We start from the raw sequence: 27,427 nt of genomic DNA on the forward strand, positions 1-27,427 counted from the left end.
CACACATATATTGAACATCGCACATAAATGTAAAAGATAACAAACACATATTGAACATCCAACATATATATTGCAAAATATTGAAAATTGCAACGTTTGACACGCCATAGTAGGGCACCATTTTATTTTTTGCGAGAGGGGAATTTGTCTAGATTCTTTATGTCTCTATTTTGTGCAGCCGCATTTCTTTAAGAGCGCCCTCTTGCGTTGAAACATTTTCCTATTCGGATCTCTTTTGGTCATGCCTTAACGTGTACGGTATACATGATGCTTTGAGGAGTATCCGTTGTACGGTGGGGTCTTGCGCCGGTTCGTAACGAAAATTGGTGACTTTCATGTGAATAATGCTAATTTTCTGAAGAATTTCGTTCAAGATCAGTCTTCAGTTTGTAACGTGAGTGTCTTGTGATCCCTTTTATTTCAGGTGAATCATTTGAGGGCTTGCTCATTTCCTTTAAAGTTGCGAATATATGTCGGCAGTCCGCTGTAGCGGCCTCGCCCTTCCTCGGTCGATCAGCACCAAGAATCCCCAGCACCAACAGCATGATCATCAGTGCAGTGTTGCAAATCAAAACAAGGGCTGATGACTGCATGCAGGGCGATTGTGTAGTTCCGGGCCCTGTTCCTAGGATATATTGAGAATGAAAGTACAATTTTACTTTGGTTATTGGAGTCGCCCAAGTAGTTAGCGATGTTTAAAACCAATAGGTTTGTCATGGATAGGGGGCGGATTTTTTAAGGGAAAGTTTTGGACAAATTGTTGCAACCTGACTTGCCTGACGCCACTTCAGCGGTTGTGTATCGTCAGACCCCCTAAAAAATGACGGGGATATGTTTTGATGCACTCGCATTCAATTTACGGTGGACAACGCGCGCGCGTTGCAAGCGTTACCTGTGTCAATTATGGTGACTTGAGGATACTAAGTCTATGGAGAGTCAAGAAAATTTTCCTAACAAAATTGGAAATGTTTCTCAGTCCCAGATTCATGTCTTATCATTATTTTTGCAATGACTGACCTTCATCGAGATGATATATGGAAAAAAAAGTGGCGTCAGGCTGCAACATTTTTTCCAAATTTTTGGGTAAAACTAAAAGTAGGCTAAAACTGAAGATAACAACACGCACAATGGAAATTAGGCTATTTAGTTATGTTATACGATGACCACAGGGATGTGCCGTTAAATTAATGAGCAAAACTGCATTAATTTACATAGGCCTAACATCAACTGAAAATTACGTAAAAAAAAGTTTTCTGCCAAAAAGAAACCAGCCTGTACTGTTCAAAATTACACCAAAAAAAAAAGATACTTAGAAAGAATAGAAGTTAGAACACTGGCACTGCTTCAAAAAGGCATACCGGTAGGGTAAAAGGGGGGGGGGGGGGGGAAGCATCAAAGCCTTTTCATTTTTCATGTTGCGTTAATTGTCACCATTGTCATCACTGTACATACATGGAGGCCCCCCTCAATGGTGAAGCATTGTGACAGCTATTGTCATGATTGTACAAAGCAACTGTCTCCTGATGGTTTTTCTGAACGAAAGCTTGCACAATACTTTCACCATTGAAGGGGGCCTACATGTACATGAGTGTACAGCGATAGCATGTCCAGAATACGTTCATCAGCGTCAGTGTCATGCAGACTAGTCCGAAAATTTGGGACTATCAATACTGTGTCTGAGAGTCCCAAATTTTAAGGTACTCAAAGCATACAACACAAAGAAATTAGACTTGCACATGAAACAACTAGCCCAACACCCCTTTAGTACTGAGTCAATCAATTGTGTCAAAAGAAACATCCGGAACGGGTCACTATTTCTACACATCTCTCCATAGTCTGCCACCAGACTACTGAAGGGGTCAGTCTTTTCAAAAAGTTGAACATGTACCAGTCTAGTCTTAGGCTTCAAATTGAAATCACTTGGCTTCACTCTCAGGTGCAAAATGTTGGAGAAAAGTCTCCTTATAAATTGAATTGAGACCTCAAACTTGGCTGGTGAAATACTGAGGACCTTGTCTTTGCCTCATGAAAATTTTGGAGAATTTTGTCTGCTAAAAGAGTGTGTAAAGTTGACCTGAATTTGTTTTACACATGTTATTCTCCACTCAATGTCCCATGTCTGGCATCAGACTACAGTTTGTTCAATCCATATTTTCAAGGTCATTGTAGTGTGTGTGATAATCTGATCATGATAACAATAATGTTTAAATAGATTTTTTTATGTACCAACAATGACAATCTGTTGTTGCTTGCTTCAGGTCCCAACATATACATTTTATGAATACAGTTGGAATCAATTTTTTTTTCACAGTCATGAAATAAAAAATGCAGTAATTAGACCATTTCTACAAAATTTCCATTTTGAACAGTGAAATGATGGATGATTTTGAAATGATTTTTGAATCATTTTTTGGGTCCAAATTCAGGTTACATCATCATTCCCTACCCCCCCCCCACCAAAAAAATGAAGGTAAACAAAAAAGTAGTTTTTCGTCTGGCCTTTTTAAAAAAATTGAAGGAGGCAGGCCTTTTTTCTCCCTTTTGCCCCCAAGATGGCAGATTTTCCAAGAAAGCAGATGGATTCTTCAATTTTTTGACTATTTTTGTTGAAAATTGTGTCCAAAGGCGCCATTACCCTTTTTACATAGCTGCATGTACAATTTTGTTGGAAACAAATTCAAAGACAGTACCGGTATTTTGACACAATATGTCCAAAACGTATTGCAAATGTATGAATTAGAAAATGAAGAAGAAGCGTCCGGGGGAAAAGGAAGCAGACGGGGATGAGGAACTAGTTTATCTCCTCAGCATTTCCTCAGCTTTAAAGGGAATGTACAACATTTGCTTTTGCTGCAATTTTCAGAAATAAATGGATTTGGAGGATTAGTATGTCATAGCAAATATTGTTAAAATGACTTGTTTCACGTTTTGGACTTGTAGATGTTGGAAAAACCAAGAAAACCATTCATGTTCTTGTAGTCTGACTCCCTGACCCCACTTAAGATGAAACGGAGAATTTATAGACTTTGGGGAATTGTAAGATCAGAGAGTCAGTCTAGTAGGCTTGTACCCCTTCACAGTTGTGTAATCAACTGCAAAGAAAACACGGAATAACTAATAATGAAAAATTAGGAGCAGAATTGAAAAAAACCCAGTTTTCTCCAACGCTGGTCGGCCGACCAGCGTTGGAAAAATACCATTTTTCTTGAAAATGTCAGCACACCAGGAGCCATGATTTTACAGGATGCTTTAGACTGTCATTCCCTAACAATCCAGCAGGGTATTTTGTAATAATTTGATCATTTCATTTTGTAATGTTTGCAAATGTTGTATCTTCCCTTTAACTACTTCCATAAACCAAGTTTGAAAAGCCCTGAAGAAAATCTTGTAAAGTTTTGAACGTTTCCTCTTTTTCTGGTAGTGCTGTGCCGAATAAACCGAATATTCAATAATCAACTGAATACTGGTATCTGAAAAACATTTTGTGATTCAAATATTAAAAAAAATTGAAAGGTCTCAAGGAGATGATGGAAAAAGACCAATGTTATTTTAATTGTATAAGTTACATTGTTTTATTGTTTATCAATTGCCACGATTTTTGTCCAAATCCACTTTCGCGCATGATCTACTGGTAGCTTCCATGAGCATGATGAGACATATGAGTTCAAATTTCTTCTTAAAATCAGTCAAATATCAGCTATTCCGCTGCCTCTTCTTTATATACTTTCATAACATCGGTGTTAATTTTCGACAAACACAGGAGCATGCCGATCTCGACAGCCAGTTTATTTAACGTTAAACGTGATTAACGCATTTTGAATATTCGATCAAGTCCAAGTTAGAATAATTGAAGACTATATTACTCTAAAATCCACAGCTCACCTTTTTTTTGGTATGATTTCTTTCCTGAACAGACCAGCAGGGTTGGAGGAGTTGATCCAACATGGCTGAGAAGCCAGTCAGGATAGGCTCCAAGGTGGAGATCACTGGCAAGGGGCTCCATGGGAAGGTGGCATTCGTCGGTGTCACCGCCTTCGCATCGTAAGTCTGTTCTTTCATCGTTTTAAGACATTGGCTATGTTTTTTTTAAGTGAATGGGAATATTGTACAACATATGTGCATCCAAGTTATTGACCCAAGTTTAAATGTTGCTATACATGTGATAAAAAATATTACAATCGTTAATTTAAGTTAAGTTACTAAGACCCGTTCTAGACGCTGTGCTACTGATGCACCGAACTTAATTGAAATGAGTTTGCAATAGCTCATCTACATGTACAGTACAGCAGGTGCTCTAAATGCTGAACGTAATGGTTGAACCTTGACCCTAACCGCCCTGAATCCTTCAAAATCCTCTTTGCCAAAGTGGAGGAATTTGGAGGATTGAGGTTACATGGCAAAAGTGCGTTACTGATTTCGTAGAATGCACTTTGTCAAGGTCTTGGGCCAGACCTTGTGTTGTTTTTTGCCCAGCCATGCATAAATATAGGCCTGGATTATGCTTGAAATCCTCCGTACTGCTCCAGGATGTCACTGGCCAAGCCTCAACATATTGACAGTCACTGCCGCAGGATTTTGCAGGATTCAGGCAGTGGTCACCCCTCCGGGTGAATGAGGCTATAATGCTATTTTTCCATGAGAACAATTGGAGGATTTTGCAGGATTGAGGCTACATCCTAGCAAAAAGGCCTAGGGAGTTAGGTGCATCTGGAGTAATGGGCCAGGTTAAATTTCAGCATGATCAAAATATTCGCGCCAATTTCACTCCCTGTGATGCGGAAGCGAAAGAGGGTATTGTGAGCATGCGCATTCCTAAAATGTTTGCACCAACTTCGAATTGAATTGTGTTCGGCATGGCAATGGCACGGTGTTCAGAACAGTGGCGTGCCACTGCTGGTCGGAACGACGACAGTGCGACAGCCCTGATGAGTCAAAGGACGGTAGTGTGCCGAACTCTTATTTGCCAAGCCAAATGGTTCTAAATGCTGTGCTTTCGCCATACCAAATGACAACAAAGTCAAATTACTTGAGTTCAGCAAGGCAGTAGCACCATGTCTAGAACGGGCCTAAATTGCTACAATAAAGGCATCATTTCTATTGTTTTATTTTGTTTAGCCAGAAATGTTGTTTTTACTATGCCTTAAGGTTGGTTTCAAATATCCCGTTTCCAAAATCCAAACCAAATAGTGGAATTCAATCCGAATTTTAAAATATCTGGATTTTAATCCCACCACTAGTATGTAAATTGCATAATGAGGGCAAACCTGATCCATCTTGTTCCCGGAAATCAAAAAGTTGTTTTGAATGACACAATTTGAACCTTGACAGGGGCAAGTGGATCGGCGTGGTCCTTGACGATGCTAAGGGAAAGAACAATGGCATCGTCCAAGGCAAGAAGTACTTCAGTTGCCCTGACAACCATGGTATCTTTGTTCGCCAGTCACAAGTAAGTACAGTACAAAAGTCTGGCCATTTGAATTTTGGATAAATTAAATTAGACGGCTCAATGTTTCGATCCTAGCGGAAGTTTTGTCAAAGGCTAGAAGGAACGATATTATTCCAGGATTTCTGACTTTCGGTCAGCATTGTTGGACAGTCACTTGGTCATTTTACATACCCTAGCTAGGTAATTCTTCAACCTTCAAACTATGTTCCCAGCCACTTTCGAAACCTTGAAAATTAGTTTCCATTTTCCAGTCATTGACTGACTTGCTATGGTGGCTTTTTTAGTGTTTATGCCGTGTAAATATGACACACCTCTCCAGACAATAACAATTGGCTGCGCTACGCCACCTCTTGACTTCCCAGCAACTCGTTAAAGTGAAAATGTTTCTCATGGAATTATTTTGAAAGATTCTCAATGAAATTTCAAGGAACACTCAGTGAAATTTTGTTTTCATCAAGTGCTGGGAACCCTGTAAACACATCCGTTCACATTATTTTAGCCACAGTCTTAAAAATAGAGTCTCCCTGACTTGACCAACTCATTTTTTTGAACAGGTCAGAGGCATGCACCAATCTGCTTTGAAAATAGTTTTGGGGTGGACTGTTTAAAGGCTGAATCATAATCTGTATGAAAGCAAAAGTGATGTGTTTCAGACCACTGTTGATTTGCAGAAGTCAAATGCAATTTGACGTTATGTGATGTAAAAATTACATCTGATGCAAGTGAAGCATTAACTAGCCTTTGGGGCTACAGATCTTAGTATCATGAGTAAACTGTTAATCGTCTGTTTTTGACAAGACACCCACATTTGTATTTACAGATCACCATAGAGGATTCGCCCCCCGGCAGCGGGACGGTGTCACCAGGGGTGGCCTCCCCGGCCGTCTCTGCTATCCCCAGGTCTGGCATTCCCAAGACAGAGAAGGTAAATAGCCAGGGTCAAAATTGAGTCAGTCAAAGGTCATCACAAGTCAATCACAAGTCAATCACAAGTCATCCAGTCTCAAATCACAAGCTGTTCAGATGAGTTGTGACAAGACGTTAGAGAGGTTTCGCATACGAACGGATACATGTACATGTACCGGTATGCGTACGTTTAGCTTTCCATAACTGTATCGACCATATCCATACATTGTTTCGCATCATGTGTGCGTACGCGTATGCATACGCTTAGTTGTCGGAACAAACACAATAATCCAAAATGGCAGCATCCGATGAAAGCCTCGTATCTCTGATCAATCCTGCTTTCAAACACAGACAAATGGCACATATCTGTTCAGTAATTCATCCTCTCTTAATCAAATCATACACGATTTTAATGACTTATCAGAAAATGGAGCGAAAATCGACAATTTACTATGCGTTTCACACTGACATGTAGCCCACGACATATTCATGCCGAGTACTGCGTAACGGATAGTGAGTTGCGTATGGCGTCACAAGACCGCACAAACTGACGACATATCTGGCGCGCTAATCATATCCATTCACTTGTGAAACCTCTCTATTCCTTTGACGTGGTTTATAACCTTTACTTGCAGCCGGACTTGTTAGTGGACCTGTAATTTCACTTTTGATTGACTTGTGATTTGATCAATTATAAGTTTAGTAATCGTGGACTAAATTTACTGATCGATCTGTGAATCGTATGCTCTTGGTGTTCTCATTGGAGTTAAGAAGCTTAGCAGGGTGTCACGGCAGGCAAAAACTGTGATTGTGAGTGTCCGAGGCTCGACTCCACATTGAGCACTTGTTGAAAAACTCAGAGAAACACCTCGGTCCTACTTTCAAGAAAACAGGGACACTCTTTTGAGACGTCTGATATGCATTTACGTCATGTTGCCCAGTATAAACGGCTTGTCATGATAACTCTGGCACTGACACAATGTGATTCATAAATCTTTTGTTTTGCATATTGTTATTGAATTTTATTAATTAATTTGTGTAAGCTGTCTTTATCTTGAGCTGAAATGTGAGGTAGGGTAACTGAAGTAGTAGGCAATAATTTTGTTTTAAGCAGGGTTGTAATACACAAGCAGAGAACCAGTTACAGGCCAATGCAATGATCAACAAGTTGGCTGGTAACCCTTCCCAGCCATTTTTCCATCGAAGGATGTGGCTTTGCGTTTCATTTTGTTAATGTTTAAACACTATTTTAAGAACTGTTTAAACGTTTCAACGTTTAGCCCCATTTCACAAAGGATGATGTCTGCCCATTATGTCTGCAGTCGTAGACTGACGTGATTGACATGATAAATCAACAAGGATTGACGTAATAAATAGCGGGCAGTCATTAAAAATGTGACAACTTTAATACGTATACCCCAAGTCAAATCAAATACTGCAGTGCTTCTAAGCTTTTGTAAATTAAATGGGTTCCAAAACATCGATAAATATTTGTGCAGTGTAAGTTTAACTCGAAAGAAATTTTATAAATTGGGTTTCGCTTAAACGTCTTCGAAATTTGTTAATGGATAAAGAGTTTTATTCGTTAAAACGTTTAATCGTCACATTCTTACTACCAACACACTTCGGTGCTTAACAAATTGTGCTCCACAGCTCTCCGGAAAGTTCTTATGCATATTCAAGTCAATTACTTATGCATAATCGAACGATTACAGACTCTCGTATGCATGGGATGACATGTTTTTGTACGAAAACCTAGACAGACTATGTGAGATAATCATTTGTATGGTAAAAAAATGTAGGCCTATTCATTTGATTGGAAGAAAAAAATTGAAAATAAGGACAAGCTAATGAATTATTGCACTACAGTCATCGCCGTCTGGGAAGAAACAGCCCCCGAGCCCATCGCAAAAACCCAGCGAGCCGACAGCGCCCGCTGAGAAAGTGAGTTATTCTGTCCTGCACGACTTCCCAGCAGATTTCCCCGCAACGAGTCCATATCTGTCACAGCGCATGATCTTTGTACCTGCTTTGCACACCATTGTCATGGTTGTCCTTTTTGGGATGTACTTTAAATGTTAGTAATTAGTTGAGAGTACTACAACAAGTGTGCTTGCATGGCTTGGTAGTTGGTACCCATTTGTAGTCCAAGTCTGGGTCCTTCTGTATTATAGTGCATACTAGTGTCAGACTAAGTGTTCAAACGTCCATATTCTTACTCATTGAAATCACTAAAGTCTTGGCCCTCAGATTGGATTAAGTACTTTGATGTAGTCACTAAAGTTTTGGCACTCAGGCTAAATGCAAACTACATTTCACTGTGCTTGGGGACTGAGAAAAACCTTGATTAGGCCAAAAAAAAAATAAGTCGGTCTCTGGCGCGCGTTGATTTTAATCATGCACGTCGATCTTTTTTTTTTCCAAAATGTTCTGCGGTAGCTCCAACAGCGCCCTCTATTTCCGCACCTCCTCAATTTTTTTTTACCAAAGAGCACCAAGGAATGGGAAATTGCACCAAGGCAAATGATCGAAAGCACCAAGGCAAATTATGGAGGACACCAATGTACATGAGGACACCAAAAAAGCAAAATAGTACCCCACCTTGTCTGTACAATCCAAGCTTGAAGAAAAAAAAAAAAAGCAAAAAAAAAAAAAAAAGCTGCGTGGCCGCGTCAATTCCGGAACTTTGGTCTGACCAGAGAACGAATATTTATTTTTTTTTGGCCTTAAAGTCCTTAAATTTTGAGGTGTGTACAATGTATGTGAATTTTTTTATGCATTGTAAACAGATTCTGTCGAAAGAGCAATGATTGGGCATACATGTATGCAACATGCAGATGAGCATGGAACCACCTCAGGCCTGTTCTAAACACCATGCTGCTGCCGTGATAACTCAAATAGTTGAATTTTTCTCGAATCGGCAAGTCAATGGCATGGCATTTAGTGCCGTTTTGGCTCGACAAATCTTATTCCAAATAGCTGTGGTACGACACTGATCAAACCACCGTGCTATTGCCGTACCGAACTCAGTTCAAATCAAAGTTGAGGCAAGCAGCGTATGCTCACAATAACCTCGCTCGTGTGCACATGACAGGGAGTGAAATTGGCAGGAATATTTTGTCACACTGAAAGTTCATTGAACTGCTTGAATGTTATATTCAACCTGGCAAGCTACCCTAATGGTAGATGCATTAATTAAGTTTGACTATTAAGTTCGGCTATTGTAGAGCTCAATTCATTTGAGTTGGGCACGGTGGTAATGTCTTTGTAAGAGACCGATCCGTTAAAGGTAGCGTCCATCATTTTTAATTTGTGAATTATGTTCGTTTGAAGCAACAAAAGTGCTCAAAATCTAAAGAAGGGTGCTGAACAACTAAACTGATGAAGTTTCAGCTCAGTGAATGCTGCATATTTTGAGAAAACAATATTCTAAGATCTTGATTTCAAATCAAAAGTTGCTGAGTCATGTTTTGAATTGGGCCTGAATTCTGCGTCTGAGATAGTGCCGCAGCCGAACCGCCGAACTGAACTAAAAATAGAACTTGGCCTTCCGAACCGAACCCAAACCGTATTTCCAAGAATGCGTCTTTAGACGCATCGTTGGAAATTCTTTCATTGTTTTATTCAAAATGACAGCATGCCAGAAAGAATAATTTCATAGGGAGTTTAGTCCCATTACTATCTATAAACCAAGTATGCTTTTCAACAATAATTACGTCAGTTACTTTTTGGATAGCTGCAAATGATGGACTGTAGCTTTAAGCTCATCCCTATTATGCTGTGGCTAATGACAGCCATGACTACTCTGACAAAGGTTCAACATGCGAGCATTTGGCGGCTAGAATGTATACTGTTGCATTTGAGAGATAAGCATGTTGTTTCCCAAATGTGAAGGCGGTCAAATCTACATTGCAAGACACATGTTCTGTGAATCGTACAAATTACGACAATGCATGTTCATGTCCCCATACCTGAAAGCACGTACTCATTCCATATTATGGTATATGGTTCATTGTCTCCATGTGTGTGTTAGTGGTGTACATATATTTCCATTCCTAAACACTCTTATTCTTCCAGCCGTTGTCTGTCCGTCGTTTAGCCAAATTCTCTCCTGCACGACGATCCACCGAAAGTTTGTCTAGAGTGAGTCCCAACCGTTGCCACAGTTTTCCTGCTTGCATTTGCATGCATTTCAAGGCATTTTCATTTCATTTTTTGTTACCTTTTTTATGTTCCAATGTTGTACGAGAAATCAAGGCTAACAGTTGATTTTATGTTAATTAACCTTTTAACAAGACAAGAAAAACCTAGAAGAGCTGGTCCCAAGGTGCATTTTAAAAATGTAACCCTCCGTTTGTTTGATCAGTCACAGACAGTCAAAAAATCAATCCTGTTCCCTGCCATGCCTTTTACACAGGCTAGTCACCAACAGTCAATCATATTTCTTGTAGGCACTGTGACAGTCAAATTCCATCAACTGACAAAAGCAGGCGACTGGTAGGAACACAGCTGGCTTATCAATCTCCTACAGTTAAAGCATAGCTTGATCAGGTTTCATAACTATCACAGCCAGTTAATCCTGCTTTATGAAGGCAGGGAGCACTCCACTGTAAAAAACAGTCACTTGATTTATTTTGACTGCTGGGCTGGCCTTGTTGAAATTGCCAGCCAGAGAGAGAGAGGGTTAAATCAATTAATTGATTCCGAATGGCTGTTCATGTTAAGCCTTTTATTAAATGCATCTGTGACCAAATTCACGGCGCTGCTAAGCACAAAAATTTGCTTAGCACAAAAAAGTCTAGCTTATAAAAGCAGGTTATCAACCAAAACTCCATGTGATTTTTATGCTAAGCAAACAACAGCTGAATGCTAATCACGAGCAATATACATCATGTAGAGTTTTAGCTGGTAACCTGCTTTTATAAGCCAGTCTTTTTTTGTGCTAAGCAAATTTTTGTGCTTAGCATCGCCGTGAAATTGGCCCCTGGTCTACACAATAGAGTTCTTGTCAACAATACTATTACATGTACATGAAAATGTGTATTTATACATGTACATGTATTTACACGATCTACATGAGAAATTTGTAATTTTTTTTTTTTTATTATCGTCATTCCCGGATTTCCCACAGAATGAAAGTTTTAGTAAAAGCTTTTAGTGCAAGATAGTTCTTTGTGGACTTTGTCAAATGAAAAAATACCAAAGATGGAAAAAAAGTCGTGTTTCGGAATTAGTTTATTTTTGGTATTTTTCATCTGCTTTTCCCCAAATTTATTTAAAAGATTTCAGAATCCATGGTAATGCGATCATGATCATTTTGGGCCTTTCATGTTTGGAATTTGTCGGGTTTTCTTTTGTCAATTTTTTTAATGCTGGCTATTTTATCCATTGTTGGAAGATGAAAATTTGCTGCATGCTTTTTTTTGGTTCACTCGCAAATAATAACTCTTTGTTCTTTGCTCATATTTTGTAAGTTTCTTTTTTAAACAGGATTAACTGTTGAAACTTGAACTTCTTTGAACGGAAATCTAGAAAATCTGGGGAGGTCAACAAATTGACCTTTTTCATTCTGTAATAATGTTTCGTTTAATTTTGATTTGACATTGCAGCATTTGTTACTACAAATATATATTTTCCCTATATTCTTAACATGTGCTTACTTTTAAGTTTTTTAACCCTCAAGCTATCTGAACAGTCACCAACAGTAAAAAAAAAATCAATCCTCTTCCCCTGTCGTATGCCTTTTACACAGGCTAGTCACCAAGAGTCAGATCATATTTTAAGCAAGCACTGTGACTAGTCAAATTCAGGCAACAGACAAAAGCAGACAAGTTGTTAAGCACAGCTGGCTAATCAATCACCTACAGTCAAAGCAATCATGTTACATAAACAGTCACAGCCAGTCAATCAGAATTATGTAGGCTGTTGAAAAACAGTCACTTGATTGATTTTGACTGAAAGGACAACTTGGCACAGAATGCATGTTTGCATAGGATGGTTAAGTAACATTAACATTCATGGTCAGTATTTGGGATGGACACATTAGCTTTTGGGAGAAAGAAATATGAATATTTAATAAGTACTTATAACTGAATTTATAAATATTAACACTTGTGCATGGCAAAGATTGTGGAAAATTGTAGATTTTCACAAATTGTAAAAATGAGGTTATATTACGGGAAACATACATCGGAGTAATTCTATCTCATAAAAAAATGGTTACTGATGATTAACTTGTAACTAAGGGACTGAAATGGTAACATTTTACCGCATTCTGTAATGGAAAATTTAATGTGAGTTTTAAGTCATATTACTTCTAATCTAGACTGGTGATGAACGTATAAATGTCGTTGTCTTGTTTGTTGTACATGTAGGGTAGAAATAAAAGTATGAATAAGAAAAAAAAATTACGGGGTTTTTTTTTTTGCATCTTGATGATCAAAAGAATGAATGTGCACATTATTGATGAATGAGCAAGGTTTTAACAAAAACTTTAAAAAGGAGAAGGGGAAAAACCCGCTAAATTTGCCATTGCATGTCACGTACCAGCAAATGTTTTTCCATTGTACATTTACAAAATCGAAAAAAGCTGCACAATATTGTGATTGTCTTTCACATCAAGCCGAAGTTTATCTTTGCTGTTTGCTGGTTATTTTATTATTATATATTAAGTTTTTGTTTTTTTGGCTGTGTAAATTCAATGAGCAGTGTAAGATTGAACACAGATATTGACTGGAGTAAGATTTGAACCTAATTAGACCTTTGGAATACCCATATAGCTATATTAAATTGATAGTCGCCATACGCACTGTAGCCTATTGGGCGCATCCATGTTTGGGCACAGACCCATGGAAAGCTTGAAATTGTGTACGGCTTTTGAACGTTTTTTTACATTAACTGCATTTACAAAGGTGCGTTATCGAAACCGAATCGTCCAAAATTGAAATGCTTAATCAGTAAATTTTTGATTTGCTCCGTGCCGACACCAACACACACTTCTCACATATGCGTCGTACTGATTATTTTTTGTTAATAGCACACCCATGCTGGCCACACCCACTTGCTGTACTGCATGACGCGTTGCATTTAGAGCACACTATGCAAATTCAGTTCCATGTAATTTCAGTATATTCTACTGGCACGCACATGAATTAAAAATGTCTGCACCTGGGACACTTTAACAGATATACAACATGTAATGGGCTCCGTGCGCCAACAAAAGAGGGCGTGGTTTAACCACTTTTGAGAGCCCCTTGGACGGGACATCGCGTGTGCGTACTGTACTACTGGTTTGCGCGCGAAGTACGCACGACTTATTCAGAATGTGCACAAAGCTAAGCCATAGCGTCTTTGCGCGTGAGCGTCAGGCATCGTCGGCGCGAGAATACGTTCGAATTTAACTTGCGATTGTCTCCCAGACTAATCCCCGCCCCCAATAACTTTGGATCGTTCGAAATACGCAGTGGATGAACCGAGAACAAGTCTTGGTCTCCACCAACTCTCCTTTTCTGGCCGTTGAAGGGGTACTTGTGCACGGAGCCCATAGTATAAGGAGCCAGCACTCTAGTAATTTAACATAGCTCTATGGAAGAGGGAATACCGTACTGACACTCCCCAATTGCCGTTTGCAAGGTTTGCAGTATTGGTAATGTTGCTGACGATAAGAACATTCCTGGCAACGACAGACATAGATGCTTATGGCTTCTGACTAGCCCCCTTCCAACGAAGATGTAGTCAAAGGGATGGATAGCTCAGTAGAGCACTAGTATGGGATTCCTATGGTCATGGGTTCAATTCCCTTTCCAGTCAATTTTTTTTGTTCGACTTTATATTTATTTAAAGTGAACATAGTCAATTTTGTAAACCTAGTCAGTTCTTTGCAAAATCAAACAACATTGAGGTTCCTTATTCACAGCCTACACTGAATTTGAAGTCCACCGCCATGGCCAGTTTTCATATTTTTTTCTTCATGGAAGTTATCATGGAAGAGGCTCTTGCTTTTGATTAAATCACTCCACCCTTCATTTATTGTTGTATCCATCGGTCAGATGTAGATTCTTTGGTCGGCCGTTTTTCCTCTTGCCACATGATTGAAAGCACTCATGTATTGCATATGATGCGTAACCAATGCAATTCTGTGTTGCCAGGTGACCATGGTTTAATGACTCATCATCTCCTAAAGATGACATATCCCCATATTCTAATGCATATCTTGTTTTCTTCTCCCCCAAAATCCCCCCTCCCCCAGCCCCGCGTAGAGAGCCCAGTCCCAGACCCCTCTTTTGCCCCCACCTCGCGCCTCCCTCAGCTGTCAGCATCCAGCAAACCGGCCAGCGGTGATGGCTCACAGAGCTCGGAGCAGGTAACAAGATTTCCTCTGACCTACTCCGTATTCAAGGTTTATTTTCAAAAACTTGGCGTTGTCTCCAACTTCAGCTCCAGGAGATGTTAAGCCCCATGTAAACTCCGACTCAGTATATGTCCATGTTGAACTTAACAGAAAATCCTTTAACATGTTTAAGACGAGGCCAAAATTCATAGTATGTCTATTTGCACGTAGTTGCAATAGTAACGGCCTGTAGGATCATTTGCTTTTCATGCATTTTGTTCGTTTCCATTAATAACAACGCTCAAAATCCAAAGAAGAGTGTTCAAAACCTAACCTGTAGAATTTTCAGCTCAGCCACTTTACGAGAAAACAGGGAAAGACCATGCACAATCTTTTAATCACAAAACATGAAAATCAGTCAATTGATCGACCGTTGGAAATCACCTACATTTCTTGATTTCTTCTATACGACAGTGAGCTGGATGAAATAATTTCACTGGGTGTTTAGTACCAGGGTCATTCTATGAATTTGGGGTCAAAAAATGTGACATTTTGGTGTCCCTGTTACACCCTGACTTGCGTGTAATTTGACACGGAAATATCATTGAAATTGACTTCAAACTATTTCCTGTTTGTTTAGCATGTACTTTGCATTACATAATCACTCTTGGAGGTAGAAGGCATTAAAGAACGTGTTCTGAATTTTACAAAATCACAAAAAACCAAAACAATATTTAGAATGACCCGCCAGTACGGTCTTGAATCCAAATAAACTTTTTGATAATTTGCTATGTTACTTTTGGGATAAATGCAAATGATCTTATATGCCTTTAAAGCTTCTAAGAATGTTTCTTGAGCTAGAGATAAACACGGAGCCCGAAATGAAGTATCAAGAGCCCCATTTTAAGTCGTAGCGGCTGTGCTCTACCTTCCTCATTCCTACAAAAATTTGTTAACAATGGCAGCCTTGTAGATTTTTAAGGGATCTCGCAGGGTTCAAGGGTCAAGTTAGCATCTGACTTGGCTGATTTGTTTTGAGTTGGGAATCGTTAATCTTTTGTCTGTGTTCTTATGATCCATCTTTATAATTTCAGTTTTGTAAATACTACAAATAATAAGAATTGAAAGATAGTCATATGAAGGTCTGTCTCGCAATTAACCTATCATGGTAGAATCGCATCAACGCAGCTTGTGAAATGTTGTCCAATTTCATGATATACGAATGGATGCGGAATGCGCACAATCTGAGACAAACAATACTTTGTGTACAAAATTCCATCAGGTTGTCTAAAGGTCAAAGTGATTCGGAGTCGATTGGTGATGTAAAGTCAAATGCTCAGTCAAGCGGTATTAGTTTTTGCATTGTTCTACTGTATTTGTAAATGTTATCAAGAAGAATTTTTTTTTGGATATCAGTATTAACCCATTATTCACTATACCGCCCAAAACCGCCCTGCCTATTTTTCATGGTAGCGCCCAAAACCGCCTGAGCACTCCATGATTTTATGGATTCTTCAGTGAATAAATACAATGTGATACAATGTAGTACAGGTGCTAATTGGTTAAATGGGTTAAATGTTAAATATTGATACAGATAAAAAGCTTCTGACTTTGGTTGAATGTCTTCGGGTTTATCATGCAATAAATCCATGTGTTATTCACAATCAACTTGAACATCTGATGTGATTTGTAGGTGGGCGCCTTGAAACTTGAGGTGCAGGATCTGAAGGAGAAGTTGGAGACGCTGAGGATCAAGAGGGCCGAGGACAAGTTGAGACTCAAGGATGCCGAGAAGATGAAAATTCAAATGGCTCAGGTACTGATAGACTAGATGAGCTTCCCAAGATTTTAAACCGGGATTCCCAGCCGCTCAGGGAAACCCTGAAAATAAGTTTCCATTTTCTAGTCAGGGAAAACTCGGGGAATTCGAGGAAAACACCAAAAACAAGGAAAAACTCGGGGAATTTGACAGTAATCCAGGAGGGAAATGTTTTCGCCAGTTTGGTGTATGTGTGTCTAGTACCATGTGTTACTATCCAAACAATATCGTCACTATATCGTATTATTGAAATATAGACCAAGCTTAACCAGCCAGGATTATTTTGACAAGAACGGAACGAGGCCCGGGATTACTTTTCACTCGACTTCAAGCCAGGCGGTTTGAAGCCATCACCCTCGGGCAGCAAACTCTTTTTTCCGGCCTCGCTGGATGGGAGCGGGTCGCTGACAGATATTTCCGGCCTTGCTCCCTGCGTGTTTATATGTCATCCGTTCTGATGCGTGTATACACGGCCTCCGGCAAGAACTGGTTAAGCTATAACTTCCTAAGATGTGTAGGCATATTGTAAATCCCTTTTTTTCTTCAAAACAGTCCTGTGTGCTTGTTCTCTTTGCAGTTGGCCGAATTCAAAGCCAGAATGATTGAATCGAAGAACGATCAGGAGAGGCAGCTTCAGGAAGCCAAGAAAGTTAGTCCTCAAAATCATTTCGCCCTAACCCAGTTGGGTTCGTTTTTTTACCGGTTTGATGTGGTGCTATAAATACATCGTTTATAGCAAAGTTCTCAAAGCACTCCACAAATTACTACCCCTGTTCATCAGGCCATGACGATTGTTTTTCTCTGCAGCAGCTCGAGATCAGCGCACTTGATCTCTACCTTCACAGATACCCATATATACTCCTGGGTGGAGAGAGGCAATTGTAGTAAAGTATCTTTCCCAAGAACACAAGCACCTTGTTCCCCATCAGGGTTTGAACCCACACTACAGTACATGAGTTGAACCCCGTAACTATTGGACCACTGTCGGGGGGTGGAGTCTATCCTCTCTTCAGTTCTCTTTTGTACATTGATAGATTTTATTCAAATGTGGTGTGCATGCACATGTTAAGACATTTCATGTACTCATCATCATTAATTATTCACGCTACGGTCAGTGAATGAACATTTTCTCCATCACGATTGACAAAAAGGTACCATGTTATGTCACCCTGGGTTCAAAATATTTCACATCCCTTAAGAACAGTTGGTATTTTTATTTTTTTTAATTAAGGCGCAATGATAAAAAAGTTGGTTGAAAAGATTTTATACAAAAAATATGTACAATGTAAGTGGGAGACCAGTTTGGGGATAGCCCCTTCTTCTTTCAGGTATCAGCCAAAGTCATCATGTTGTCACTCCAGCTGCCTGTAATTCACTCAGATATGTCAAGTGAAAATGACTACTGTTCTTTATTCATGGAAGTTTGTAATTGTTTTGTTGTGGTGCTGTAGGAAGCTCGTGAGGCAACTGACGCCCGGGAGCGCTATCAAGAGGAGATGTCAGAAGTGGCAGAGACAATTGAGATGGCAACGCTGGACAAGGAAATGGCTGAAGAAAAGGTGAGAACCAGACAGCAACACAGTTGTAATCAATTCATAAGCCAACTTAGGTAATTACAAGCCACTTCAAGTCATCACAAGCCATCACAAGTCAACAAAAGTCATCACAAGTAATCACAAGTCATCACAAGCCATCACTAGTCAACAAAAGTCATCACAAGTCAACAAAAGTCATCACAAGTAATCACAAGTCATCACAAGCCATCACAAGTCAACAAAAGTCATCACAAGTAATCACAAGCCATCACAAGTCATCACAAGCCATCACTGTCATCACAAGACATCACAAGTTATCATAAGTAATCGCAAATAATCACACTTGACAAGAAAGTGGTTGACGAAAGGGTGAGAATCGAACAGCAACAGTTGTGATCAAGTCATAAGCTACCTGAAGTAATTGCAAGCCACCACAAGTCATCACAAGCCATCACAAGCATCACAAGCCACCACTTGTATCAGAAGTAGTCACAAGTAATCACAAGTAATCACAAGGAATCACAAGTAATCACAAATAATCACAAGTATCCACAAATAAGAAAAGGTGAGAATTGAACAGCAACACATTTTTAAGTCATAAGCCACCTGAAGTAATTACAAGCCGCCACAAGTCATCATAAGCCATCATAAGCAATCTTAAGCCATCACAAGTAATCACAAGTAATATAAGGAATCACAAGCCTTCACAAGACATTCCAAGTAATCACAAGAAAACACAAGTCATCACAAGTCAATCCTTGAAACCAGACCTGACCTAAACCTGTATTGTGCACCACTCATTTGTTTATCATCGTGGTCATAATGGCTCCAATTTTGTCTCATTTTTCATGCAATGTTCGTCTGTTTTACAGTGCGATTCACTGCAAGCAGAGGTAGACACTCTGAAGGAGAGAGTTGAGGAGTTGACCCTTGACCTTGAGCTGCTTAGAGGAGAGATCGAACAGGGAGGTGAGAATCATAAAGTTCTGGAGAAGGGTTTGGGGAATTGGTTTTCACACTAATGCTCTGCACCCAATTCTCTGCAAGCTCTGCACCCGATTTTATGAAGCGCTGCGATACGTTGCAAGTTGCAACGCATCGTATGATCCATTTCTCAGAACTTATGATGCATTGAATGCATCGTAAGTTCCTTGACTATGGTTTAAACCATGTCCGAAGTTCCAACGTCTTTTGGTCATCGCACAATAAAAAGGGTCTTTTCTTGAAAATAAATATGCCATGAAAATAAATAAACACGACTATAAAAGTATAATACCGAAAAAATATCTATAAAATTGTAAATAGGATATACATATCAATTAGCGCACAATATTGCAGTTGAAGTACATTGTAGCTAACAGTCCACTGCGAGCTTATTTTTATTTGCTTTTTAAGTTTAAAACCGCATCGTACATGTGTGACCACCATTTTGTTTTTACATTTTAAAAACTTTTGTAGAGGAGTTCCGACAACTCTTTGCTGAATGTCAGACGACTATTTACTGTGCGTAGAATAAATACATATAACAGTCACCGTGTTGTGCTATAAATACACCTACGACGCATTGCAGTTCTTCCAAGATGGCGGCCAAGATGTCCTTGGAAAAAAATGGAAACATTGGTTTTTGTGTTCAGTAGACCCTAAGGTTTCCAAAAATGTATAGTTTACCTAATCCCCAAAAAATCTCAACAAAAGTTGGATTAAGTACATTGTGAACCGGACTATTGCGGGAAATCAGGTTTTGGGAAATGTATCGCATGATGTGTTGCAGCTGCAAGGCATCGTAGGGATACGATACATGGCAGCACCGGGATGCATCGTAAGTTACAATGAGTTACAATGTAAATGAAATGGGGTGCAGGCCAATTGTGAGTAATACATTTGGTGTGGCATGTTATATCTCTCAACTTTTCACTCGTGTACGCTGAGAACAAAAGCTATGTTTTTCTTTCTGAATATTTCTCATTTCATTTGTCTTTCGTTCACAGGAACAGACGGTGCCTCAGCTAGCTACCAGATGAAGCAGATGGAGCAGCAGAATGCACGGCTTAAGGAGGCATTGGTCAAGTAAGTAAGAAGTGCTATGAGAGAGTAAATGAAAAACTTGAAGGATTCGAGCTCTGTTCTCTTCACTTCATTCGGAACACCGCTCACTTCAGTTTTTAAAAGAATACTATGGTTCTGCTAACCACAGAAATCTAAAGTTATGATTATCATTCGGTGCTTACAGAGTTGGCACAATAATTTCAATAATCCTGTAAGCACAGAATCCTTACTTATGGGATATAAACATGCATATTTCCTTGCGAATTTTTGAATTGTGCAAACTGTTAGTGCAGATTTTTCAGTGATTCTTTGTTGTTTCAGTACATGAACAGTTTCTGCCCATATGTTTAAAACCTTATCCGAAAAATGTGTGCCTAAAGTGACATCACAGCAACACTGCCCTCAGTTGTCAGGAAAAGCATGAACAAATTTAAATGTTTCAAAGAAATGCACCAGAAAGGGATGTCTCATAGTTTTTGTACATTTCAGAGAAATAGATGTGGTGGGATCAAGCTAAATGAGTCGTTTGTCGGGAATATTTATTTGGAGATACAGGCCAAAATAGGGCCACTCCGTCACATCACTTCATCACATCTCTTGGTGTTCCAACTTCCATAATTTTTTTAACTAAAGATGGTATCAGCATGCGGTTTTCACAGAAGTAATGCTGAAATTGTGTTCTTTTCAAATCTGTTATAAAAATGTTTTGACCATGGTCGACAAACGACTCATGTAGCCTGATCACATCACATATGTTCCAGTGTAAAATTACTTTCCTGAACCCTTTAATGTTGGAACATTGAAGTAAGACTAAAATCTCCAGTGTTGCTGCCAAGAGCCAAGATGGTAACACTCTGGATTCGAGTGGTCCCGCATTCAGGTCCCCTTTCCTGTCACAATCTTAAATCTATTAATTTGACCCCTCAAAGGTTGCGAGATTTGTCCAACGCCGAGAAACACGAGCACCAGAAAGCCCTGAAGGACAAGGACAAGATAGTAGCGGAACTCAAGGAATCCAAAGCGCAAAAGGAAAGCGCCAATAAAGCTCTGAAGGTATGGAAGATTACATTGGAGGAAACAGAGAACTAGACCAAGATGGCTGAGGTTAACAACCTGATCAGTAGAGACTGGTGCCTGAAATTTTAATGTGCAGCTTTATGGTTGATCTCAAAGGGGAGGTTGGTGACTAGACACAGATGAATTGAGGTTGGGTTGAAATAAAGGCGGGTGCCTGTGACTTTTGGATGCAGGATCATAGTTACCTGTTGAGTGATTATGGGACCTAGACGGAGATGTTAAAGGCTTACATCTGGTAAAAGGCTAATGCATTTGATTAACTCCATTTACAATTCTATGACTATGTCACATAGTTGTTTTGGACTTGTGAAAGTTACTTGTTTCCGTCATAAATAAAACACAATAACAAAATCTACTTTTTCTTCTTTTTTCACAGGAAGCTGAGAATCAAATCATTGAATTAAAAGAGCAAGTAAGTACCGGTAGCTACATTTCCACACAAGCAATCCATTATTAAGTAGTTCTGTAATTACCCTTTGGTAAAAAGATTTTTTGTTCGTTTTATTTTTGGAGTTAATTTCGATATTTTATCAATGTAAATTATAGCTAAATTCACACCACACTTGAAAGGTACAATATTGAAAGGTACTCCGTTTTTGGTTTTTCCCCTGTGATGTTGGCTGTCAGATGATCTTATTTCATCATTGTTAATAGAGCGCTTTGGACCCGGGCCTGAAGCTGTGTTCTTGTTCTCATGTTTGTAAGAATATCTTGGTCTAAGGGATAAAATGGCCAACTTTTGTGGCAACATCATGGACTCCGTATACAAGTACCCCTCAACCGTTAGAAAGGGAAACCACTGGGAGAGACATTGAAAGGCATTGCCAACGACCCCTGTCGCTCATGCGAAGACGTTATGGCTTTGCATTATACGCTTGCAAACCAATACGTGCACACGGTGTGTCTCGTCCACAGGGCTCTCTCAAAATTGGTTGAAAAACGCCCTCTCTTGATTGTGCAAGGAGCCCATTAGGGTTCAAGCCCAAACAGGGATCATGATGCTTGTGTTCTTGGGCAAGACGCTGTACCACAATTGCCCCTTTCCACCCAAAGGTATTGATTGGTAACTGAATTGACAAAACGGATTACACTTATTTCTTAGTAAACAGGGTAATATGATGATGCATTTGAAGATACTTAGCACTTTATCAGTGTCACATTTTTGTTAACATTATTAATGTTCTCGTTAGGTGGACGCCGCTCTTGGGGCGGAGGGTATGGTGGAGACTTTGACCGACAAAAACCTCGAACTCGAGGAGCAACTCCAGGAGTTACAGACAACGGTCGCAGATCTGGTAGGCCGTTCACATTTTAGCTTTCACAATAGAACAAGTTCTGCAGAAAAAGAGATCTTTGTTAAAATAACCAAAAGAAAAGACTACACGTGTGGATGTGAAGAAATGAAAATATTGCAAATTGGAGCCTTAAGGAAAGTTTGAAATCTGGGGTTCACCTCTGACTTTGACTTTCGCCCCCTGACTTTGGGGATTCCGTCTCAAATATGGGTACAATTTCAGCTTTAGGAACATTGAATTCTATAATAAAAGGCCAGAGTTCAGAGCTTTCGATTTGGTTTTAAGATTAACCACTTGATAATTGGATTATGTTTTGCCAAAAAAACCATTATTGAAAAAGACAAAATATATTTTTAAAGTTTTAAAATCAAGTCAAACACCACAAATACTGACTCTCAAGAATCATTTTTTAATTTGTACGATACTTCTTACCGTAACCTCATATTTTACAATACTCCGAGGCCCTGTCACGGAGCGATATTTGCTGCGACGAAGGGCCGTGTACAGTAGCCAAATTCAAGTTCAACACACGGTGTTTTACAAAACCAATAGGAACCACTGACGTGTATACATGTCCACCACCGGAGTCTAGGGGAAAGCTCGACGATTTTAACCAATCACCCGCCCCTGTGAATATCCATTGCCAGATCGTGTTTACACATCCTCCGGCATTAACTGGTTAAAGACTTCTAAATACAGATGAGTGATAGATCCACAGCTGAAGCCAAGGTTTCAACAACCTCCTTCAACTCATTTACTCATTTACTTTGACTTTTCTGGCCTTTGACCTTACCCTGTTATAGAAATGAGTGAAGGAGCCAAAGCCACAGTAGAATCCGAGATTTCGAAAATACCTTTAAACTCATCCTCTCAGACCTTTGACTTTTTTACCTTTGACACTTCTCTGTAATAGATGAAACCAAACCTGGAAATGAAGCTGTAGTTTCAACAACTCCTAATAAACACCATTTGTCTGTGAGTTTTGACCTTTCTCTGTGACCTTTGACCTTTAGGAATCGCTAAACGAGATGAATGAGGAGCTGCAGGAGAACGCCCGCGAGACAGAGCTGGAACTGCGCGAGGAGGCGGACATGCAGCGCAGCAAGGTGGCGGAGTACCAGCGCCGGATGGAGGCCATGAAAGAAGCGGCCTCCGACAACCAGGAGACCATCTCCAAATTCCGCCAACTGACCGCCTCGCTTCAGGTAAGTCTGGACTTCAACTTCCCTGGAGCAGGAAAAAGCTCCAGCAAATTCACTCGCTGAGCAAAATGGAGTGACAACCAGTTAGATGCAATACACGTCACATGGCATTTAGCTGGTAATCAGGGGACAATTTACTGTTCATATCACAATGTTGTTATGAAATTGATTTACATTCAGGTGATTTTCCAAAATTTGAAGGAACAGTAGTTGAGACGTAAATTTCCTCTTTTTTCGTTTGTCTTCTCAGGAGAAGAATCGTGAGCTACTCAGCCAACAGCAGAATGCAGCTTTATCGCAGGACTCCCAGGCTGACATGCCCACCTTTGACTTCAAGGCCAAATTCCTGGAGACCAAGGCTCAGGCAAAGGTAGGGGAAATAGTAAACACCTTACCATGTAACACAGCGTGGGATATTTGTTGGGGGCTTTTCTTGAGGAGCCATCGACGGGTCCAGTGTACAGACTAATTCGGCAAGCCAAACTAGACGCCATTTTTGAGGTAGAACCAGGCTCGCACTCGGGTAGCACGCATGCACTCTGGGCTCCTTCGACCAATAAATTTCAAATTAGCATTGAAACTGAAGCTTTCAGCGCTAAGCCATTGTGTGAATTAAGGACCGTTTCTCTTTTTAAACCTCTCAACAAAAGACAGCACTGCGGCCCTTGGCTCCAGTTCCGATTTGAAATTCGTGTAAAGGGTTACCAAAATGCATGCATGCCTTGTCTTTAAAAACGCGTGCAGCATGCACGCGAACTTGGCTCCACCCCGAAAATGGCTTCTTACTTTGTTTGCCGAATTACCATATATATTTTGGAAATTTCCATGAGTTGTGTGGAGCATTATAAAGAGTGTGGAAGGTTTGACTGATGCATATCATAAAGGCAGTGTTGGAAGGACTAATAAAATCCAGGTCTTGGACTCGAGTCCGTCTTGAGTTTCGGTGACTTGGCACTGCTTAACAGTAAGCAGAAAAGTTGTGCTTACTATAGCAGAAAATCATGCTGCTGCTTAAGTACTATTTCATGCTAACGGTTGCGCGCGCATTGAGATTTCTATTGTTACGTCACTGATTTAAGCAAAGTTTTCTTCTGGAGTTAAGCGTGCTTTTGCTGTGCTTACTGCTTAACGGTCCCTATGAAATAGATGGACGCTCGGTAAGCACAAAGTCGGCTGTTAAGCAGCGCTATGAAATTGGGCCCAGGGTTTGACTTTAGTGGTGGCCCGCTAGCCAAATGCCAGTCAAAACAGCGGCTGGCTAGTCAAACTATTCCTTAAGTAGCCCAGCTGGCGAGACAGAAATTATTGAGATACGGCAATGATGAAAGGACAGGAAGAAATAAATCATTAAATTCAGAAAGCAAACCTGTATCAATTTGTGTCTAATTTTAATAACTGTTTAGGGTTAAATTATTGGATCTGTTTATTAAAAACACTGACAAGATTGCCTCAGGATACACGTTTTACATGGATGCACATTGTTGTTTATGAGACACTCTGTAAAAGGAAAACATGCGGGCCAGTGAAAATGCCCGCAGGCTAGTTAAGAGTCTGTTTCAGTAGCCCTGCTGGCTAGTGAAAAAAAGTTAAGGTGGAACCCTGCTTGACTCGAGTCACATTGAAAGAAAAATCATGTGGGATACTAACTTTAATAAAAATTTGTTGTACTGAATAAACCTACTTACCTACCTAATAAACCTACTTACCTACCTAATAAACCTACTTACCTACCTAATAAACCTACTTACCTACCTAATAAACCTACTTACCTACCTAATAAACCTACTTACCTACCTACCATTGATTCTGTTCATCACTTCTAGGCTGTTGAGATTGACATGTACAAGCTGCGCATTGATCAAGCCAGTCAGCATGTGGATTACCTATGCTCCTTCATGCCTGACCAGTTTCTGCGCCGTGGAGGTAAGATTTTCGCGAAACATGTCGACTGACACACCAAAAACTTTCAATCAGTAAAACTGGTTACTTTATTACCAAAAAACAGGGTCATTCCTCCTGTGGTTTTGGCATTGCAGATGTACTGTTCGCGGTATACATGTATATTTCAAAAAGTGGATTTTGTTTTCAAATTGTTATTTTTCTAGCAATACAAACCTTATTCACTTTTGGTCGAACATTGACTGAAGAAAAAATCAGAAGACATTTAGTTATGGAGTAATTACTATACAAACTTTTAATTAGTTTGCTGCCTGACAAAATTTCAGTTCATGACATCGGACGCAATTTTTCACAATTTTTAACATTTATCTGCCAAACCTATTGTAAAGAAATATTGAATTGAGTTTTTTGAGGGTTGTAGGCTCTAAAATAGAATAAAACCATTTTTTTTTCGGGCACAAAAATACTCAAAGGATTGAAATGATTAGGAGAAAAAAATTTGAATTTGTTGAAGAGTAACAACAGTACTTGGGGTTGTTTCTACGGCTTTTACGTTATTGTACTGTGGTTTGCCCCTAGGTGATCACGACTGTGTACAAGTCCTTCTGCTGATCTCTAGGATGCTGGCCAAGTCAGACCTCCTTGTCAACCAACTCAAAGAGAGGGTAATTTGACCTCATTTTAGGACATCAGTATTTCTTTAAACTTTTCCCCCACATTTTCCACACCAAGTTTTACGAGATTGGTGCTCAAACCAGCAATATACCAAACCAGCAATATACCTGTACCATTGCAGGTATTCTGCCAACTGAGCTATCCAGCCTTTTATGCATTTGTGGCATTTTGACTTTTTGATGTTTCAACAATGAGGTTTACAGATCCGTTGTCCCAATTGCAAAATTTGGTTTCTTTTGTGTCTGTTCTTCACTTGTTTTTGCAACATAGCCCTTTGTACCGAGTGACTAACCTTGTAACAGGGAACTTCCCTAAAAAAACCCCAGTTGGAGTTGGGGAGGGAGGTTTGGGGTTGGGGAGGGGATGGGGGGGGGGGGGTGGGGGTGGGTGGGTGGGTGTCAGGGGATGGGGTTTGGAATGTTGAGGGGCAGGGGCAGGGGTCTTGGGTTGGTTGGGGGGGGGGGGGGGAAGGGGAGAAGAAGAACCACCGCTAATGTGACTGGCCACCTTGACTGTGTTTGTGTCATACAGCAATGTCACAACATTACTTGATACACCAGGATCCTTTGTGAATGCACTATTAAATACCAATTATTTTTTACCTGCCTTTGTACCGTAGGCTGAGATACCGGAAACCATGAATCGTGAGGAAGTACTTCGAAACAACAAAGGAGAACAACTGTCCTTCACCAACTTCCTCATCTTCATCATATCCCAGCTGCAGGCCATCCTCAACAAATATCAAACGTAAGGGCTTTTGCGGCTTGATAAGAAAAAGGACCCGGGATAGGGAGAATCCAGACTGGGACCTCGAGAGCTGAAAAACATGCAAAACAAATTCAGGCCAACTTTACCCACTCTTTAGCAGACAAAATTCTCCTTTTGGGGCAAGCTCCATACCAGAGACCAGAGACTTTTTTTTATTGCCTAATGAGCTAACAAGCCCAGGGGCCAATTTCATAGAGCTGCTTAAGCACAAAATTTGCTTAAGCACAAAAATGTCTTGCTTAATAAAAAAAGGTTACCAGCCAAAACTCCATGCGATTGTTATGCTAAGTAAACAACAGCTAAAATACCATTCACAAGCAATGTACATCACATGGAGTTTTGGCCGGTAACCTAATTTTACTAAGCAATGTTTTTTCGTGCTTAAGCAAATTTTCTGCTTAAGCAGCTCTATGAAATTGGGCCAGCCTTT

General features: G+C 39.9%; 1 protein-coding gene across 4 annotated transcripts in view; it reads left to right on the plus strand.

The window, feature by feature from the left end:
* Nucleotides 1-264: 264 nt before the first annotated feature.
* Nucleotides 265-27,427, plus strand: part of LOC119739776 (dynactin subunit 1-like) — a 33,979-nt gene continuing 6,816 nt past the window's right edge. The window contains exons 1-20 of one of the 4 annotated variants that reach the window (XM_038214842.1): nucleotides 265-424; nucleotides 3,915-4,041; nucleotides 5,329-5,446; nucleotides 6,267-6,371; nucleotides 8,222-8,296; nucleotides 10,430-10,495; nucleotides 14,601-14,714; nucleotides 16,375-16,497; nucleotides 17,078-17,149; nucleotides 17,952-18,059; nucleotides 18,908-19,004; nucleotides 20,024-20,102; nucleotides 21,011-21,134; nucleotides 21,535-21,570; nucleotides 22,349-22,453; nucleotides 23,467-23,658; nucleotides 23,906-24,025; nucleotides 25,479-25,578; nucleotides 26,134-26,219; nucleotides 26,849-26,976. In XM_038214842.1, coding sequence (XP_038070770.1) covers nucleotides 3,944-4,041; nucleotides 5,329-5,446; nucleotides 6,267-6,371; nucleotides 8,222-8,296; nucleotides 10,430-10,495; nucleotides 14,601-14,714; nucleotides 16,375-16,497; nucleotides 17,078-17,149; nucleotides 17,952-18,059; nucleotides 18,908-19,004; nucleotides 20,024-20,102; nucleotides 21,011-21,134; nucleotides 21,535-21,570; nucleotides 22,349-22,453; nucleotides 23,467-23,658; nucleotides 23,906-24,025; nucleotides 25,479-25,578; nucleotides 26,134-26,219; nucleotides 26,849-26,976 — 1,946 coding nt within the window. In that variant the 5' untranslated portion in view covers nucleotides 265-424; nucleotides 3,915-3,943. The remainder of the gene's footprint in view (nucleotides 425-3,914; nucleotides 4,042-5,328; nucleotides 5,447-6,266; nucleotides 6,372-8,221; nucleotides 8,297-10,429; nucleotides 10,496-14,600; nucleotides 14,715-16,374; nucleotides 16,498-17,077; nucleotides 17,150-17,951; nucleotides 18,060-18,907; nucleotides 19,005-20,023; nucleotides 20,103-21,010; nucleotides 21,135-21,534; nucleotides 21,571-22,348; nucleotides 22,454-23,466; nucleotides 23,659-23,905; nucleotides 24,026-25,478; nucleotides 25,579-26,133; nucleotides 26,220-26,848; nucleotides 26,977-27,427) is intronic. The other 3 variants (XM_038214841.1, XM_038214843.1, XM_038214844.1) reach the window with 3 other exon arrangements.

The sequence above is a fragment of the Patiria miniata genome, unplaced genomic scaffold (genome assembly GCF_015706575.1).
Source record: "Patiria miniata isolate m_02_andy unplaced genomic scaffold, ASM1570657v1 HiC_scaffold_4, whole genome shotgun sequence".
Classification (NCBI taxonomy): domain Eukaryota; kingdom Metazoa; phylum Echinodermata; class Asteroidea; order Valvatida; family Asterinidae; genus Patiria; species Patiria miniata.